This window comes from Anthonomus grandis, chromosome 6 (assembly GCF_022605725.1).
Source record: "Anthonomus grandis grandis chromosome 6, icAntGran1.3, whole genome shotgun sequence".
NCBI lineage: Eukaryota > Metazoa > Arthropoda > Insecta > Coleoptera > Curculionidae > Anthonomus > Anthonomus grandis.
The window spans coordinates 5,510,793-5,527,866 of NC_065551.1; the positions used below are offsets into that span (position 1 = coordinate 5,510,793).

At 34.0% G+C, this 17,074-nt stretch overlaps 1 protein-coding gene across 2 annotated transcripts in view; it reads right to left on the reverse strand.

Moving 5' to 3' along the window:
- The window catches only part of LOC126737062 (uncharacterized), a 34,895-nt gene extending 17,916 nt beyond the window's left edge, over window positions 1–16,979 (reverse strand). For both annotated transcript variants that reach the window (XM_050441759.1, XM_050441758.1), the window contains exons 1-2: window positions 16,712–16,979; window positions 14,490–14,627 (exon numbers count right to left, since the gene is read on the reverse strand). In XM_050441759.1, the coding sequence (XP_050297716.1) occupies window positions 14,490–14,627; window positions 16,712–16,928 (355 nt within the window). In that variant the 5' untranslated portion in view covers window positions 16,929–16,979. The remainder of the gene's footprint in view (window positions 1–14,489; window positions 14,628–16,711) is intronic.
- Window positions 16,980–17,074: the final 95 nt, after the last annotated feature.

Consider the following 17,074-nt stretch of genomic DNA (forward strand, 5'->3'; position numbering starts at 1 on the left):
AAAATACCTAGCAAATAAGTTTACAATATATTGACCATTACCAGCAACCTCAGCTTCTATATGCATGCTATTGGGGTATGAATCAGACCTACGCAATCTATTGATGTGTTTCCAAAATGAAGAAGAATCATGAGAAAAAATTTCAGTATTTAATCTTTCAATATATAACCTAAAACATTCATCACGAAGAGTTTTACATTTATTCCTCAAATTTGAAAAATTAACATAATCCATGGGATCCTTACTATTTTTGAATTTTGCGTGAGCAATCTTTTTTTGAATAACAAGATTCTGTAATTTTCCATTAAACCAAATGGGAAAATTATATTATTTAAAATGTTTAATTAGAACAAACATCTCAATAGCAAAATAGAGAGCATTGTAAAAAATATCAATGCATTTATTAATATCTTTGTGATTAAAAGCAGTATCCCAATTTATGCTAGCAAGGTAATTATTAATGGCAACAAAATCACAGTTTACAAAGTCATAATAATAAACATCATACTTAAGATTTAAATCACAGTTAACAGGAATACTTATTTCATAAGCAAGATGGTGGTTTGATGCCGGTAATAAATTTTCAGTAGCATATATGACTTTAACTTTTGACAAACTTAAGAAAAACAGTCACCTGCTTAAGATTAAGATAGTCACAATAACTACATAGCACATTTTCAGATGATATAGACTCAGCCGTCTCAACGCAGTTCGTTCACAGAGTTCCTTCATACCGCATGTGGCAGATTAAAATCACTACACAATAGAATATCACAACTACTATGAACACTCACAAGATCTATGGATGTAGAGGCAAATTCCTCATAAATTGATAAAGGAGAAGCAATGATATTCTTGTCACTGCATGATACAAACACTAAGATGTGTTCCACGGTTGAATCACTGATCTGTAAGAACCCGGCTTTAAAACATTTACGAACAGCAATCAAAGTGCCGCCACCCCTTTGCCTCCCCGTATTTGTGTAACTTCGATCCTGACGGAAAAGATTGAAGGCAGTGAACTTTAACTTCGAGTCCAGAAAATCTTCATTAAGCCAAGACTCCACCAAAATTAAAACATCATATATGCAACTGTTGACAGCATTTCGCAGATCAGCTATTTTAGTTGGCAAACCACTAGCATTATGAAAGTATACATTTAGTTTTTTGGAGTTTGCTTAATAGCATTATTCCTCTTTTGTTGGACCCCCTTAGGAATGCCGTTAAAATATTGTACGTAAAGTTCTGTTCTGTACGTGAGCGCAAAGTAAGTATTTTTTATTTGCTTACGTTGAATAGGTGCTAGATCAGCTTTTATTTTAAATTGACAATTATCAAGTGATTTACGATTTTTTTAAACAGAGGATGCCAGCTCAGTATTAGGAAAAACCACTCTTAAAGGTCCTAATTTTTCATCAATTTGCCAAGTTTTGTTCAAGAAGATAGGCTTTAAAACTTGGACAGGTAATATTCAGTCTTAGAAAGCACTCAGTTACATACTTCTTGTCGTGATCTAAACGTACTTTTGATTTTTCGGCATTACTCTTAGGGACATCATAAAAAATAACATTCTTGGATCTGGATGCTCTATCATGCATTTCCTCGTAGGTACCAATAGACAGCAATGTCACAAGAGGTTCTTCACATATTGTTTACTTGTAAGATACCCTCTACTCGTATAATCTTAACTATGTGCCTATTATATATAACTGTAACTCAACAAATGGCCAAATGTAGTAAGTTCAAAATGGAAAATTTTAGAAGAAACACTAAAAACTGCTAATAGATTTCTTGCTTTGCAAATAAAATTTTAATATTTGGAAAAAGTTATTAAAATACCTAACAGAGAAAATTACACTATTGGAAATACCATATATTATACAGGGTGTAAATAAATAGATGCGAAAAATTTCAGGGGCTGATTCTTGGGTACATTTTCAGAAAAAATTATTATAATTTTATATGAACGTATGTCCTAAAAGTCGTAACTTTGGTAAAGATTGAAGAAAAATATATGTTTTTTTATAATACCTGTAAAACCCCTGTAGATATTTTAATAAAATTTGGTATGCATTTTCTATGCATCAAAAGGCATTTTCTGAGGCTCACTATTTTTTTAAATTTGTACCAGTGACGTTCGTGTAAGGTTTAAACTAAATATTTTTGATGAAAAATATGGTACGCCACTTTGTTTTTTGATTTTTTTTGTTTTTATAATTCTCATTTATTTCTGATGAATTCTGATGAAAGAAAAAGAAATTAAATAATTATAAAAAATGTTGAAAATGAGCAACCTCTGCCGTTATGCAGTCGCCGGATTTATCGACGAATCCGATAAAAAATTCCGGGAGAATTTTTAATTACGGCACATGAATTAATGATTCGATTTCTCAAGTCATCAATATCTAGTACCGGAATCTTGTACACCATAGTTTTTAAATGACCCCATGTGGTAAAATCTAGTGGATTCATATCTGGTGACCGAGGTGGCCAAAACTAAGGACCGCCTCAGCCTATCCAACGATTTGGATATGTTTCGTCTAAATAACGATATGCTAAAATGGGCAGGAGTACTGCCCATTTTAGTACTGATCTAGGGGTACTGCCTCAAGAAGTCCTGGAAGAATGTCTTGGAGAAAACGAGTGTATGTTTCCCCATTCAATCTCTGTGATAGAAAATATGCGCCAATGATTCCAACCCATACATTTAAATAAAATTGTTGTTGGTGATGAGCTTATAGTTGAAGCTCATAGGGATTTTCATCTGCCCAAATATGGTTATTACGTTAGTTAATGATTGCCTCTCTGGAAAAATTAGCTTCGTTGGTAAACAGAATCTGCCTTACAAACTGAGTGTTTTGCTCAATGACTTTTAACAACCAATGAGAAATTTCAAGACGCCTAAGAAAATCTCGTGGTAATAGGGCCTGGACTCGTTGTACGTTATAGGGATATAATAACCAGGGTCGGACTGGCCCGCCGGGCAACCGGGCATTTGCCCGGTAGGCCCCCACCTTCTAAATGTAAATGGGCCCCTATTAAAACTATTAAAAACACAAAAACGTAGAACAACAAAAAGTTTACACATAGACTGGCAAATTGCCCCTAGTGAGTAACCATTAAAGCATAAGCCATTAAAAAATAAGAAGAAGAGAAACAAATCGCGGGGAATCCCCAGCCTCCAGCCAGGGATTCCCCGCGATCGCTTGCTAGCGACTTGTGTGTATGTTTATACGTATGCACTAAGTTTGAGAATTATTTCTGTTCGCATTGAATAAGTTTTCCTTGCAAATTTTTTTGTTAATAATCTTTATGAAGGTTTAGTGTAAGTGTGACGGTGTATCTGCTGTACAGTGTACCATAAGCAAGTCAGTAAGTTTAATTTTTTTTCTATTACTTGTTATTTGCCTATTTAAATGATTTGTATGTTTTAATCGTTAATGTCATAATATTTTTAGGATAGAAAATAATGTCTGGCAAGAAAGATAAACTGTCCGAAGCCGAACCACCCCTAAAAAAGCAAAAGCAGTTTTTGTCTGGTTCACAAAAAAGAAAAATAATAGAAAAAAAGGCTATGGAGACTGCATCAGCATCCTCTATGAAGATCACGTAATTTTTTAATCTAAAAGAGCCTTTACCTACTAGTAGCCAAAATGTCATTATTCATAGCAGTGTAGTTGCAGACAAAGGTAATAACTGTAGTTCCCTGGAGCCTGATGTTCAGGATTTAACAGATTCGGCTTATAAAATATCAGAAGCTTTGTTATCTTCAAACTCTTCGGATTCAGAATCGGATTTATCGGAAAATGAATGTGACGCTATGGAATTAACAGATATTTCAACTAAGACAAATAATGTAATACAATTTTTTTCTCTTCCTACCCACGCAACAGTACAAGAAAAGCTAAATTTTGTTAAACAACATCCAAATCAACCCACTTATTTCGATTATCCTAAACTGCCGTTTAATCCCAAATTATACCAGAGAAAATTACCAAACGAGGAACTCGTTGTTAGAAACTGGTTGTCTTATTCTATGGAATTAAATAAGCTGTTCTGCTCTATTTGCATGGTTTTTAGTAATGTTAAAAATAGACAAACATTTAGTTTAGAAGGAATGAGCGACTTTCGGCATTCAACTCAACGTGTTAAAGAGCATGAAGAGTCGCTTATCCTTATCTGTGCAAGCCTACTTTAGGGCAATAAGCAATCAGAATATCGAGGTAAAAATAAATGTTGATCTGGCTAATCAAAGAAAAAGTGAAATAATTAATAACAGAGAAGTCGTAAAAAGAATCATTGATATAATTTTTTTTATTTCCAAACAACACCTTGCGTATCGAGGTAAAGAAGAAAGTAGCAGCTCATTAGCTACTACGAATTTTAAAATCAACCGTGGCAACTTTCTTGAAGTATGTTTGTTGCTAGCAAAATATGACAATATTATGAAAACTCAAAAGTCAAAGTCAAAGTCAAAAATAGCTTTATTGTTACATAACATCATCTGTTGTTAACAAAGCATTATATAAAATCTTAAAGATAGTTGACAACATAATCTTTTACAAAAATATAAAAATTTTAACAATTTTTACATACATAGAATTTAGAACACACCCAAAGAAAGAAAAGAGAATTCACATTACGCTGCGCAAAATTCTTCACTGTCAAAAGATTGTATTTAAAAACTCGTCTACAGAATAAAATGCTTTAGCAAGCAAGAGTTTCTTTATATTTTTCCTAAAACGTTTTTCACAATTTATTAGCCTTATATAAAGGGGTAGGTGGTTAAAAAGCCTTCTGCCCCCGTATACAAAAGAGGACTTAATCTGCTCACTTTTTGGGATAGGCAGAGGTAAAGAGAAGGTTGTTCGGAGATTGAAACCCGAGGAGGGGGGGCCAAGTTGATGGCGATATTTTTTGTGGATAAGACAAACAGTCTCTAAAATAAAAAGGCATGGCAATGTCAGGACAGAGTGTTTTAAAAATAATGGCCTACAGGGGCTACGAAAGGGAGCTGCACACATATAGCGTATGGCTCTTTTTTGCAAAATAAATAGAGAGCTGAACAAATACTGAGAGCACACACCCCAAAACACAATACCGTATCTCAGATAAGACTCTATAAGAGCATGGTAGGCAATTTTGGCCACATCAAGTCCCAGAGAATGTGTTATTACTCTAATAGCATAACAGTTGGATGATAACTTCCCTAATAAAGAGGAGATATGATTTTCAAATTTTAATTGCTTATCAATCGCCAGGCCCAAAAATTTGCATGTTTCAGAAGGACTTATTGTTTCATTTTGCAAAGTGACAGTTCCAAGGTTACATTTAAAAGTTAAAATATTAGTTTTAGAAATATTAAAAGTTAATCTATTAGATTCACACCATGACTTTACAAGAATTAAATCTTCATCAACAATATTCCTCAATCTCTTGGTGTCAGTGTCATGCCAAAGTAATGTTGTATCATCCGCAAAGATAGTAAATTTGCCCCTAATTGGAATTTGAGAGATATCATTGACATATAGCAGGAACAATATTGGTCCAAGAACAGAACCCTGGGGTACACCAGCGTCCATATTCAGATGGGATGACATATCATTGTCAAAGAATACCCTTTGTGTTCTTCCAGATAGGTAAGAACGAAACCAGTCGAGAGCAACTCCTCTGAATCCATAGGTTTCTAGCTTCTGTAGCAGTATTCTGTGACTTACACAGTCAAACGCCTTAGATAAGTCACAGAACACCGCCGCCGCACTCTCCCCAGCGTTCAACCCCATGTACAGACTCTCCAAAAAATTGAAAATAGCATCAGATGTACCCAGTTTCGTCCGGAATCCAAATTGCTGATGGTTAAGAACATTATGCCGTTTCAGAAATTCCATCATCCTAGTTTTTACCAATCTTTCTACAAGCTTGCCGTGGGAGCAGGGCTATGGGTCTGAAATTTGATGGGTCATCATAGTTTCCACCCTTAAATAATGGTATAATCAAGGCATCCTTGAGTAAATGTGGAAAGGACCCACTTGAAAGTGAAACATTTAACACCTCAGCCAAAGAATCAAGTGTTGGTAGCGGTAGCGCTGTTAGGACCTTTAGTGACAGCCCATCCCATCCAGAGGAGTTCTTATTTTTCATTGAGGATAGAGCTTCCATTATTTCACTAGAATCTGTTGGTCCAAAGAAAAATGTTTCAGGCACCTTAATGTTGTGTAAGTATGAGCGCGGATCTCTAACAGACTGAGGCAATAATATTGATAGACCCAAAGCAACACCCTGGAAAAAATGATTGAGTGTTTCGGCCGACACCGTGCTATTAGAAACAGAAGGGTTCCCATGTTCGCCACGTAGGTCATTAACAATTTTCCAAGACTCTCTAGACTTATTTCTTGATTGGTTTATTTTACTTGAGTAGTATAGGTTTTTTGCCAATTTCACTGTATCACGGTAAATTTTGCGATATCTATTAAAGTAGGATATGAATTTGGAGTTGTCCAAGGCAAACTTTCTTATGGAGTGCAAACACCGAAGATTTTTACCAGAAACCAATAGACCCCTGCTATACCAGGGTCTTCTCCTTTTTTCCCTAATTGTCACCATGGGGAAAGTTGACTCAAAAACATCCACTAAAGTTGAATGGAAACTATCAAAAGGATCACCGTTGTTAAGTATGATACCATTCCAGTCTATTGAATTACAACATTCTTTAAACTTACAGAAATTTTTTCTAGTGAACAACCTTCCGCACTTTTTTTTTCTTGAGGTACACTTTTTTTCACTTAGAAGAAAGGAACATAATACGGCCTCATGATCAGACAACCCGGCATTTGCAATTCTACATGCAACCTGCGTTTCACAGAGAGTAGAGCAAACATAATCTAAAAGTGATGCTGAATTAGCAGTGATGCGAGTAGGTTGGTCAACATGCAAACCTTAATTAAAAGATTTCAGCACTCTATGTATTGACAAATGATTGTTAGAGTTATTGCAGTCTAAAAAATTTACATTAATGTCACCTGTCAATATTAGTGATGCATTTACCGATATTTGGCTTAAAATGTTATATAATTTATCAATAAAACTACTAAAATTACTCGAGGGTGACCTGTAAAGGCCTAAAATGTACAAATTTAATTCTTTAGAATAAACAATGCAAAATTCAAAAGTTTTTTCTTCCAGGAGATACTCAAACTTGGTTATATCAACAAAGTTATATCTTTCTAAAAACTTATTCTCTATTAATATCAAAGTTCCACCATGATTATACTGAGTACGGGAAAAAGTTTTGTTGTGTTCCAGAGGTCCACTATTCCATGTTATATCCATACAAGGTATAGTTTTTGATACTATTTTTAAGGCAGAGTGAGTGGTAGATATATATAATGATAAAATATCACAAAGTGATTTCGGTGATAGCCGATGTGATGGCCCTTCAAAAGCATTAGTGATAACTCTCACAGATAGGTTTTTATTTCTTATGAATGAATTGATGTATTTAAGAGTCTTAAAGTAGAAGCGACTGTGACTGAAATTATACGTAATACACAAGATAAGATTAGTACTCTTTCCTATAAACAACAGATTATTTAGACTAGACAGTGTGACCTGCGTAAAACTTAAGTTAAGACATACAACTACATTATCTTTACTATTATAATTAATGACATTGCCAAAAAGGTCCTTACTTAGTCTGTGAAAAGGGGCGCCAGTCATTACTTTTCCCGATATATCATAGCAAGCACCTGACAATTCCCTAAGAATAGATGATAGACGTCTGGCACTAGAGTCTCCATAAATAAAAACTCTGGATTTCTTAGGTAAAGAGAGGCGTGTTTTATTTGTATAGGAGTAGCTATGTTTATATGAAAATGGTTCTTTTGACTTGACAGAATTATTTGTTGGTTCCACCATATACATAGAGTTGGTATGTGGTTCAACGTCATCAGAGTCTTGGATTACCATTGGAGTCTTTGAGATTTTAAAAGACAGTAAATCATTTCTAAGGGAAGCTATTTCACAAGAGTAAGAGTGATTTTCAGCCTCAAGAAGTCTAATAGAAGTGATCATATTTCTGCTAAGAGCATGTGTTTCCTCCAGGTCTTTTTGAAGTTGATTTATTTTTTCCTTCTGTTCTGAAATGAGCTTGTCAAAATCCTTCTCAGTCTGGGACATCCTGTCGATATCAGAGCTCAACTTTAAAACTTCTTCTCTCTTGCAGTTTAATTCCACAACCATTTTTCTTTCCATGTCCAATATGTCTTTCTTCAAATTCTTGAGTTTTTTTTGCGCTGCTTTTTGAAGGCATTTTCCTTAGATTTCAATTCAGTATAAAGATTATATCAATAAAATTTCTTGTCGAAAACATTATAACAAACAAGGTAGAGACTTTTCTTATTAAAACATTTGTTAACAAAGTTATTCTTATCTTGGTGAGTTTTTTGAAATAGAAAATATGTTTAGAAATTCAAAAGGCCAAAAAGTTTAGTGTGCAAATTGATTCGACTCAGGATGTAAGTGTAAGGGAACAGTGTGCTATTATTGCAAGATATGTTTATGATGGTAAAGTAAATGAACGTTTGATAAATCTCTGATAAATTAAAAAAAAATCATCAGGTTTGGCTTTCTACAACCATTTAAATGAAGAACTTAAATTAATGAATTTGGAAATCGCTAATGTTATTGGCTGTTCCTTTGACGGAGCCGCAAACATATCTGGGCAATACAACGGACTATAGGCTCGTATCAAAAATAACGCTAATTATTCGGTATACACTTGGTGCTATGCCCACGTCCTAAATCTAATAGTATGTGATACAACAGAATGCTTAATTAAATGTAAAAATTTGGTCTTCTTAATCGCACTGCGGACTTTTTTTCTGAATCTTATAAGCGTGATTCAGTGTGGAAAAACCAACGTAATGATTTTAGAACCTTAAAAAAGATTTGTAACAGCCGTTGGTGGAGCAAAGCAAGGGCTTTGGAAGTAATTTTCGGATCGCACCAAAATATATCCGATGAGCTATACTCCAGCCTGCTCAAAGCTTTAAAATATATATCTTGCGATCAAGAAAACGAATTTGATGGTAAAACATCGTCGGACGCAAATTCTTTATTAAATACATAGACGAGTTTTGAAACTATAATTTAAAGTTTAATATTTCTTCAAATTTTTAATATATTAACCCCAGCAACAAATTATTTACAAACCGCAGGACTAAATTTTCAGGTTGCTTTTAAAATAATAATGAATGCAAAATCCGAAATAGAAAAAATGTTTAATAATTTCAAAAAAATTTATGATAACACTAAGAAATTTATTGACTTAATAAATAAGAAACCATGTATTATAGAAAAGGATATACTTATTGAAGAGAACTTTCCGGTACATAGAACAAGAAAGTAAAAAAAATGCCTGGAGAAGATGCCCCCGACGAAATTTCCAAAATTACTGAGCTGGGTCCTTACAAAGCTTTTGAAATTGAGACATATAAAGCAATAATAAATCAGGTAACACAAAGTTTAGAAAACAGATTTGAAAAGCACAAAACCATTTATGATTCTTTTTACTTTTTTGATCCGCGAAATTTTGAGTAATTAGTAAAACAAACTGATCGTTTAGATAATAGCGTTTTTGAGGAAATTTCAAAACTGTCGGGCTTACCTACTTTTTGTATTAAAACAGAACTAATTAATTATGCAAAAAATTTTAAATGGACCTAAAAGTCCTGACAGAAGATTCGTCATGCTTACCAGAGGGATTTTATGTAGAAATAGAAAACAGTGAATCCGAATCTGATGATGATGATAATAAAACTTCTCCAACTTCACAAAAGAAAAACTGTGCAGGTTGCTTACATTGTTGTCTAAAAATACTTCTTGAACATAATTTGCATGTCGGAGCATATAGTCATCTGTATATAGTACACAAGTGTCTTTTGACATTATCTTGTACGCAAGTTGCTTGTGAGCGTGGTTTCTCCAAATTATCGTCTTAGGTCCCTTTTAGGGCAAGAGTTAGTAGAAGCTTTTATAATAATAAGTTCAGAAGCAGATTTGCTTTAGACTATGATCATTTAATTGACAAAATTGCAAATTCTACGTCGCTGTTGCAAAAAAAACTTCTTATCTAATAAGTAAGTTTTTATAAATTTCACTTTTTGTTTTTTTGCCATTTTATATTATAATTTTATAGGACTAGAGCTTGAGTTCCTGATTTCTGTTAACGTAGCTTTAATTAGTATGCTGCAGATAATAGAATATGTTCTTTGATTTTGTTTTAATATATAATAATTTAAACTTTTTATTTGTTTTTTTTTTCATGGGTAGATAATATACCCAGTTTTCTGGGCCCTATTGAGGTCTCTGCCCAGTAGGCGCTTATGCCACCAGTCCGACGCTGATAATAACTGATCCTTTAAGATAGATCATACCGCCATATGATTGACATGTAGCTGCAGACCAATTTTTTTGTACTGGTGTCAGGTTGTTCTTCAATTAAATTAAGTACTGCTTGTTCCAATTCTAATATCGCGTTGGCGACCACAATCATGCTTTCTTGGTTGAAAAGTTCCAGTTTCTCGTAGTCTTTGATGAAGGCGTGCAAATAATGTATGATGAGGTGCCATTCGTTGAGTACATTTTAGCATACATTCTAGATGCTTGCAATGAATTTCCGTTAGCAAGACCATAAACAAAATGCAAAACGGTCATTTCTGCATTTAAATAATTTGCCATTTTGATGAATGGATCAAAATTGTACAAAAAAATTTCTACTGATACAAATTTAAAAAAATAGTGAGTCTATTACTAAAATATCTACAGGAGGTTCACAGCTATTGTAAAAAAACATATATTTTTGTTCAATCTTTACCACCCGGTATCTCAAAAGTTGGGACTTCTAGGACATATGTTCATATAAAGTTTTTTTCTTAAAATTTACCCAAGAATCAGCGTCTGAATTTTTTCGCATCTATTTATTTACACCCTGTATATGTAATTTTTTTATTCAGTTAATTGGACTTAAGACTTTAGCTGTATTTGGTCTATAGGCATAATTAAGGTAATAAAATTTTTTTGCAAGAGCCAACGACCAGGTTAAGCATTAACGAGCATAAAATCACTTTCTTAGAAATTTACATAAAACATTATTTTTAGTTGCTGAATGTGGTTTCACTTTTCCCTCTTGATGGGAGAATAAGTTTTGAATACACCTCTTAGAACATTGAAAGGCCTTTCAATATTCTAAGATACACCTCTTTAATCAACCGGACTGAGGACGATGCAACTTATAGAATATTTAGCCTTACTACTTAATTTAAGCAATGAGTTAACTAAAGTAGTAGTATCTAGTAGTATCTATAGAAACAGAGATAAATTGTTTTTAATGCACCGGTAATAATGTGATTCCATTTTTTGAATATGTTTACTAAAATATACGTCAGTTTTCAGGCTTTTCATCACTTTTGAGTGACCATATTTTCAACTTTCGCTAGGTACAAGGTATTTAAAAACACGATTTTACAAACCCCTAATTACCACGAATTATCCCGTCCTGATTCAGTTTCTATTTTTTGATGTCTTTAGCTCTTAGTGACCGCTACTATTACTAACATGTCAACATAGTCTTTTCTTTGGTTCCTCTCTAACTTATTTTAAAAATAGTTAAAACTATCAGTTTTATTGTGATCGCTTATCTTAACACAATGTATCAAAATATTTTTAGAGTATATTTTTAACCAGATTCACTTCTTCTCTTCGCCTTGTATATGTTTTCCTACCAGGTATTTTCTCTAACTTTGTGCCTTTTGCATTTTTCTTTGACTACTTTTTCTAAATTATTCAAATCTTCTACTTCGACTTCACCTTTCTCTTCATTTACTGAAGTAGCCAATCAGGACCACGATGTACTTATTTCCTGCTTCTGATTCGGGAAACGGATCAGCAAGGTCAATAGCAATCCTTTCAAAGCGACCTGCTATGTTGTGCTGATGTATCAAAGCCTTCAGCTTTCTCTGTGGTTTATTAACGCATAGATAACGCATTTCCTGTACCAGTCCCTTACGTCTGCCTTACCCAGTAAAATCTTTCCCTCGCTTTTCTCAGGGTTTTTGCTACTCTAAGGCATCCTCCTGAGATACTGGCATGGATTTCTTCTCAAATCCAAAATCCCACATAGAGGCACAACGATTTGCCTTCTTTCCTTTCTACTGTCTTGATCAACATTCTTCCGCCGCAAGAGCCTATTTTCCAAAATTGGAGAGTTCCATTGTTCCCAAATATGATTTCACATTGGGAGATTGCTTGCAGCTTCTTCCCAAGTTGGCTTCTTCCTTCCTTTATCCAGGTTAGGACTATCTGGATATCGGGATCTTCCTCTTGGTCTCTTTCGAGGTCCTAATCTTGCCAAGTATCGAGGATGGTGGTTCTTAACAACTTAGCATCTTTCTCCTCTGCCCGCTGATAAAGTTTCAATTCCTCCGGACAGGATCTTTTTGCTACGGCTTGCTGACAGGTCGACGATCGCCTCTTTGCATCGACCTTCCTTAGTTTGACAAGAGTAGAACTAGCGCCTCCTAAAGGATGTCTTTCCACGTGACCCGGTTTTTCGCGTTTCCAATTTTCGATCTTGGCGGCTACGTCCTTTAACCGCCTCCCTAATGATCCACTTAACTCATCCTCTCCTAAAATCATTTGCCGAACCAGAGGCTGGCCTCATATTCTTGGCAGCTTTGAATTTAGGGGCTCGTGTTAATGCATCTACTAGCTTAGGTGGCTGTACTACTAGTAAGGCTTTCCTCTTTTCATGTTCGCGAAGTCCATTCAAGAATGCTTGGACCGCCAGATTTTCCATGATCATTCCCATCTAGATATGCCAGTAAAAGAAAACGTGCAATATCGGCTTTAAACTCTTGCAAAGACTCCCCTGATTTTTGGCACCGATTTTTCAGCTTCGTGTGGTAGATGCCTCATTAGATGGTCGTACACTTTTTGTGTTTCTGAGGACATTATTTGTAGGATGGCAGCAGCATCTCCTCTCAAGGCTGAGGTAAGGGCGGCTGCCTTTTCCCTGGATGACTTACCATTTGCTTTTGCAGCCGCTTCAAACTGACGCTAATAAATATTGCATGATATAGTATTATGAAATCAAGGCAGCTTAAGGCAACATCTTTTTTTCCAACCTGGCATAATTATCTTTTTTAATTAGCTTTTCCCCAAGTTCACTTTTTAAATTGGTGTGAGTGTGACAGATTGGTGGAATCTTCTAGTAATCCAGGTTGGGATTACTAGAAGGGCGGAATTTTCCACTTTTTTCAAGCTTTGGAACAATTGACTGATATCGCTTACACCGGGAAAATCAAAGTTGTCCGAATCATCGCCTTTCTCAAGTAATGTAGACTATTTTAACGAAGCTGCTCCTTCAAGGCCTCTTTATTTGCCGTCGTATCACAGTCCCGTTCCTTCAGCTCCATATTTTCACCACAGCAAATCCAACAGCTTTGGCTATTATCACACACTTTAGTCCGATTTATTTTAGTCCACTATTAATTATTTTTGACCGATGTCTAGCTGACTGTCGTCCAATTCACATCCCACACTAATGTAGCCTTTTTCCCGTTTGTTAGGCATGAATTAAAACAATAAAAAATAGTCAACTATTTTTTTCACACACTTACACTACTAATTACGATCACTTACTATTACTTGAAATATTTATTTTGACCGTATTTATTTGCAACTATTTATGTCTGATTTAAATCTTGCGCCAATATTTTGAACTACCCTTCACTGAACTGACAACTGACTACTCTATCAGCTATGCGGCCACGTATATACTCGACAAAACACTGTTCCGGAAGATTCCCGCTAGTCTCGAGACGTCGTGCGGTGTACCACCCGTGTCATTTTGGAGTGACGGAGAATCAGCTGGTTTCTCGGTGTTTACAATATCGTTACAATAATTTATTTAAAAAATGCCATGGAAAGTTTAACTTTATGAATGCCTTATTATCAGAACCTAAACACCTATTTTTTTTCATTGATAAAATACTGTTAACTTTTTTTTTTTTAAATTATGCGTATTTCCCTTAAATAGTTCATCGAATTTTATTTGAAAATGTTGCAAGGTGATTTTATTAAGCTATTTGTAGACAAAAACTAGTAGCTCATATTTACATTACAAAGAAAATAAATAGTGATTTTCTAAACTATATTTGCCCCATACAAACACAAAACCAATAATTATACCATGTTTTTGACTAACCTTCTAATATTTTATCACTTTTATCTTTTTACTAGAAATCAGAATCAATAACATCCAACGTTAAAACTATTGAACTTTTGCATAAAACAATTCAGACGGCCGGACTTGTGTAAATATCTTAATTACTTAGACTTAGACATTTGCTGATTAAGCCAATGACCAATAATCAACAATCATTATTGTTGATTAAATAAGCCTTTTTTCATATTTTTTCAATAAATCTTACCAGAATATTTTCCATTAAGTAAATTACCCATATACTTCGTTCCATCAGGAAATCTAATTTCTACATCTGTCGATTCTACCAACTTGTCTCCATCCCATTCTCCAATATACACCTGACCATCCAAAGTTGTATAAGTGCCTTAAAATATTAAAAAAAAAGCTAGTAAAATCAGAATTATATTATATATACTTATAATTGTCTATGGATTGTTTTTCTTTTAATTATTAGTCAATGTATGCATTTAATAATCATCAGAATTAAATGAATCTGGTAATTTTAGCGGTCAATGTACAACACAAGGAACAAAGAACTGCAAAAACGACGCTATGAAACATCGGCCAAAACTAGGGTTGCCAACCCGCCCAAATTAAATGGTAGTCTAAATTGGTCCACTGTTTTGCAATCTCCCTCGAATTAGGATTATTCTGAAAACACTCCCGTTTTTAATTAATTTTTTTATTCATTTTAATTATTAATGGTGTAAATTTATTTTAAGACAAGTAATCCATTCATATAAAATGCCTAAGTAATTATAATATACAATACTATACAGGTTGGGGAGTACGAACCAGAGGAAGAACTATGCGTAATGATCGATTCCTCAACCTGTATAACATCGAAAACGCATCGCAAGGAATTTGCTGGTTTCTGAAGAGGAAAAGTTTTGATGCAAAAAGCAAAACCCTCAATCATCTAAGAAGAAGTGTCATTCCTCATTTTTTCAAATGGCAATGAGGGTCAAAAGATACCTCATTAAAAAGTTTTTTAATTACCTATAGGTTACTGCTTAATTTTTGGAAACCGACCCACTCTTTTCGAAAGTATGAAGATTTGAAATACCAATAATAAGTTTAACGACGTAAATGCTTAAACTGCTATCCGTCATATTCCATACAAGGGTTTTTCAAACTGTTGTCGTACATTCTGGAATATTTGCCATATCACTTCACGACACAATTCGTGCTTAAAAATCCAGGGGACTAAAATTTGGTGATACAGGAAGCCACTTAATTTTACCCCTTTATCCCATCTAGTATCCTGCAAACAGAATTTAAAGAATTTTAGTGAATGATTATTAAACATTTAGTAAATAATGCAGAGGAGCTTTGTTTTGTTGAAAAACCAATTCTTGTTCATTGTATGCAAGGTATGGTTCTCTATCATATTTGTAGGAGCTGGGTCGATGACATTTGGTAATAAATTCTAGTACATATCGCCTGTTCATTTTCTAAGAAAGAAAAAATATATTTCCAAGCAGGATTTCTAAAAGGGATTACCAGCCCATATATTCAAATTCTGTATCGTGCATGTACCTCGTAAAAAATTCTTGTATCATCCCAGTAACAACTATGGTAGCAACTTACTAAACCAATCAAAAGGAAACTATACTCGTTCGAAAATGCATATTAAATAAGAAATTACCATCAATCGCTCATTCAGTCATAATTTCGGTATTATCTACCCCTTGCGCTTAATTTTTAAGGATGGAGCTTGTATTTTTTTAATATTTGTTAGGCATTTGTACTGCAATACTGCCATCACCATTGGTTTATTTAGTACAGTACTCTTTTTACTATGAACAGAATATTATTGGCAAAATTGAGCTACCAATTCGCCAACAATTTTCCTAGAAATATATTTGACAGTATTCCATTAAACATCTACGCGACTTGATGTTCATATTTATTGTTTTTAAAAAAAGTTAATAAATTCGGCAACTGACTACACCATAACTGACAAAGTTAAACAATATGTAATCAAATGTCACAAAACTATTAATTCTATATATGAAGCGTGAACCCGGGAATTGTTAAATAAGTGATGATTTAACTTTCATTCCTATTTGAAAAAAATTAGGGGATAATAGCCCCACGATATCTATCCCCAATGGTTGTAATCTCATTCCTGACTTTAGCCGACTTGAGAGAATCAGGAATGACATCATATATTTCATATATTTTGCAACAATTTTTTTCAATGTACCACCAACCTTTGGCTAATGTTTGACTATTTTAACTGAGTTTGTTGATCTTAATTTTTAATTTAAAGGAATAATGCTGATAAGAAATTTGTTTTAAATAATTTCTAAATTTTTGAATTTCTAGCGTGTAGTTCATTTTATGTTTTTTTTTCTTTTGACGAAAAGCTTTTTTTTATCACGAAAAAATTGCAGGAAATATTGTCTTACTAAAAAATGCTTTAAAAAAGCATTTAAAGATTACCTATACCCTGCCTCCATATAAGCCCACTGATATGTGCGCAATATTCTCCCTCATATTTATCTCCGTTGGGAAAATTAAATTTTCCTGTATCACAGTGAAAGTTTGGATCTGCAGCTATCAATTCTTTGTAATTTGTCTTTGATTCTTCGTGTTTAGGATCTCCTTCTGCTGTTGTACTACTTTTACCACTTTTTCCTCCTTTCGATTTTTTAGGCATTTTTTATTTTACTCAACTTAAATATTTTTTTGACACATACTGTCACGATGACCGAGTAGTATGTGTCGTAATAGTTATCTGGAAACTTATAGGTAGGATAAGTAATTAACACTTAACTTTATATTTAGGGAACATATTAGTTTAAT